Here is a 3,726-nt window from a genome sequence, read left to right as displayed (position 1 = left end):
TAACAGGGTGAACGTAACTCTCATTGAGTGGGGGTTAAAAAAATAATTTTGTTTTGAAAAAATAATATTTTATTTTTATGTTAAAAATTATAAAAATTAACTATATTTTAAAAAAATAATTATTTTTAACTATTTTTCTGAAAAAATTATTTTCAGCCACTCAAACAAATTAATTGCTGAAAACAGCTATTTTTCAGTTTTAATTCAATTTTAATCTTGTCAATTATTTTTGTAAGTCTGTCATTTTTTTATAAATTTTAATTCATCCAGTTTTGATCCTGTCACATTTTTAATTAAGTTTTAAAAATAATTTTTTTTTAAAACATGATTAATTTTTGTAATTTCTAATAAAGAATAAAATATTATTTTTAAAAAAAATATTTTTTTAACCTCACTAACGACGTTCACCGCGTTACAAAGGATGGGGTCATGTTCACCCCGTTAAAAGGGTGAACAAAATTACACTCGTTAAAGGGATGAATAAAATCGCAGTCACGGATGGAGGGTGCGGCGATGGTGATGGGGCTGGAGGCTTAGTCCCATCACCATAAAACTTGACTTAAGTCAACCATGGCCCACTCAGCTTTAGCCTCTCTATCTCTCCCTCTTTGTCTCCCTTTATTCCTCATTTCCTCTCTTTCTATATATATACACGCGTGCGTGCCCATTACTATAAGAAAAATCAAGTCACATCCTAGAGAGGGAGAGAAATAATGGAAGAGAGTCAGGGAGAGAAGAAGATGGAGCAGAGACTCGAAGAGGCAGCCATTCAAGGGAAAACGGCCTCACTGAACCAAATACTGGGCGAAGATCCGCTGATTCTTCGACGAGTAAAGATGGGTTGTTTCGTCTACACTCCTCTCCACGTGGCCGCGTCCGAGGGGCACCTAGAATTTGTTCGGGAGCTATTGGATAACAACAAGGCACTCGCCCGAGTGCTGGACAACCGGCGGTGGTCGGCCCTCCACCTGGCTGCGGCCAACGGACACGACAAGATTGTGGAAGTTTTAGTGGAAGCTAACGCCAACATGTGCTTGACTCCGGACGGCGATGGCAGAAATCCTCTGCACCTGGCGGCCGTGGAGGGGCACGACTCCGTATTGTATGTGTTCTTTAAGAAGAAACCACATTGGATTCATGCGTTTCTCAAAGCCATAGATGGCGGCGGCAACACCATCCTTCATCTGGCTGTCATGAACGAGAAAAATAAGGCATTTCTGAGGCCTTTTTACTGTTAAATTTGGTTGTCATTTAAGCTAATTAGTTTGATGAACTTTTTCTTTTTCTTTTTTATCTCTTAGTTGGGTGGTTATGAAGCGTCTCAAAATCTCTTATGCACGGGAACAGTAAGGTCGGTCTGAAATTTTTTGAGCCGTTTTTATAATTTGTAATACATTTTTGAGTGTTTTACAAATTATAAAACGTTTTGGTCCGTTTTAAAAAATTTCGGACCAAAACGTTTGGCTCAAAATTTTTTGTAAAACGTTTTGGTCCGAAATTTTTTGGTCGGTTTTCATTTTCACTAACCTAGCTCAAAATTGTTGAATCAACTTTTCATTTTCTGTTCCTTGTTTTTTTTTTTTTTTAGTTAGGGCAAAGAAATGAATCAGTTTTATATATCTATACTTTTGAATGATTAAATTAATGAAAGACTTAATTTTCAGTTTAACTCACTTTTTTTTTTTATTACTTTATCCTCTTTTATCATGGAGAAAGAGATCTTTCCCAATAACTAAAAGTAGGTTTGGTGTAGTAGATTTTCCAAATGTGCCTTTTATGGTTGAATCCCTTGGTGAAAATTGGTTCAAACTCTCTAGGCCTTGAATACAAAAATTAAGTAGAATGCAAATACCCATGTTTTTGAATTATCATTCTATTATGATCTTTACCTTCATTTAATTATATACAATATCCCAAACTAGGGTAAGTGCCAAGTTTTATTTTGGCACAGTAGGACAAGAACATATCACTTCTCAGGATATTGGATATTGCACTATTCTTAATTATAAAATTATCACACTTGCTTTTGTTTTTGTATTGAGCCACACCCATGCATGCAACCACAAATTTGTTAATACATTCACATTTTTTTATTTAATTCGGAGCATCGCATTTCAATATATTATTAAGGGATAAACTCCTGGTTCATTTAACCTGTGATTTTATGAGTTCGATTATACTTCAGTTCAGTGTAATATAGCTAATATTATTCTATTTAATCTAATTGTTTAAATATATTTATTATTTTTTTAGAAATATAACATTTTATACAGGTCGTGGAGTTGTTACTTGAGAAAATAAAAGATCAACTGAAAAGGAAGAATATACAACAGACAGACAACCCCTTAAACACAATAAACAAATGTGGGTGCGCCGCTCTAGACATTCTGGAGGAATTCAAATCTTCTGATCAAGTACAAGATTTTGAAAAGGACAAGAAGAAGTTTCAAAAAGCTGGTGCCTTGAAAGCTACTACCTTGAAAGTCGATGAGCTTCTATCCAAGAGGCAGAATACGTTGATGGTGGTGGCGTCGCTTTTGGCAACCATGGCTTTTCAAGCCGGGCAGACCCCTCCTGATGGAGAAGCTACAGGTGCTTATCAAGAGTTCATTGTTGCCAACACAATAGGATATGTGGCATCACTAGGCACAATTATGTTTCTAGTGCCCGGATTGCCTTTCAAGAAAAAGTTGTTTACGCGGATCATGGTGCTGATCATGTGTCTCGCAGTTACATCCATGGCAGTTACATACGCATCTTTCATCCGCTTTAACCCCGGGGATGACGACTGGGGGATTATCTCTTATGTTACGATGGCTTGGTACGGGGTGATCTGTGTTCTTGTGTTAATCCACACCATTCCCTTGTTGAAAAGGTTGTCGAAGGTCAGCTGGGATATTTGTATGCGGCCACTGATGAAGTTGTTCATGGAATTCATCTCACGTTCAAGTAACCCACCCCTACCAACTTTATCTAATTAATGAGAATAAACCCCAACCCGCTTCAGCTTAATGGGAACGGGAACCTAGTTTGATCTTTAATTAGCCTTATCCGTGAGTTTGAATTAGTGAAAGGAAGATATATAGCATAATTGATGGACTGAGAAGAGTTCTATTTTAGAATTTGTTAAATGTATTGCCTTCTAGTTCCAAGTATGGAAATTAAATAATTTCTTCGAAGTCGAATCAACCAGAGTGAAAGCTGAGTTATAATTGACGTGGAGTATGTTAAGCTAGTTGGCGAAGTCAATGCTTTGCTTCGAAAACAATGGAAAGAACTGCACTCACACAATCATAAATCAGTTTCTTAAAACAATGGGAGGAACTGCACCAAACAAAAATAATTAATTTGATTTGATTTAACAGTTTGAACTACGTCTCTAAATATGCAATTTAGTTGAATGGTTGCAATCAGGTTGTGTTTATTTTCTACTTGAAAATGTCATAGTTTTTTAATAATATAAATAAATATTAAAAATTATTTAATTTTTACTTTATTTGTTTTTTGAGATTCAAAATTGTTAATTAAATTTTTGTATTCAAATCTAAAAAGTAATTTTTTTTTTTCAATTGACAATATAGACAAGAAAAAAAGATTTGAAAACGTAAAAATTAAATAAAAAAAATATGTGAAGAGTTTATAGACAGATTTTGCAAATTAAAAATTTATTGATTTACTTTTATTTTTTTTAATACCCAAATCAATACAGATTCTCTAGAGAAAATT

General features: G+C 34.6%; 1 protein-coding gene across 1 annotated transcript; it reads left to right on the top strand.

Annotated features, from left to right (window-relative positions):
* Nucleotides 1-660: 660 nt before the first annotated feature.
* Nucleotides 661-3,200, top strand: LOC127794073 (ankyrin repeat-containing protein ITN1-like). Its single transcript, XM_052324959.1, has 2 exons — nt 661-1,211; nt 2,274-3,200. Exons 1-2 carry the CDS (start codon nt 714-716, stop codon nt 2,979-2,981), a joined length of 1,206 nt encoding a protein of 401 aa, XP_052180919.1. The 5' UTR covers nt 661-713; the 3' UTR covers nt 2,982-3,200.
* The last annotated feature ends 526 nt before the right edge of the window (nt 3,201-3,726 follow it).

This window comes from Diospyros lotus, chromosome 2, assembly GCF_014633365.1.
Source record: "Diospyros lotus cultivar Yz01 chromosome 2, ASM1463336v1, whole genome shotgun sequence".
NCBI lineage: Eukaryota > Viridiplantae > Streptophyta > Magnoliopsida > Ericales > Ebenaceae > Diospyros > Diospyros lotus.
The sequence above is the reverse complement of the archived record's forward strand: the minus strand, read 5'-3'. Positions and strand labels throughout refer to the sequence as shown.

Bases quoted from the DNA above. Each gene is read 5' to 3' on its own strand.
- LOC127794073 (XM_052324959.1), top strand. From the start codon at position 714: ATGGAAGAGAGTCAGGGAGAGAAGAAGATGGAGCAGAGACTCGAAGAG. The intron at 1,212-2,273 runs GCATTTCTGAGG...CATTTTATACAG, and splicing joins TCATGAACGAGAAAAATAAG to GTCGTGGAGTTGTTACTTGA.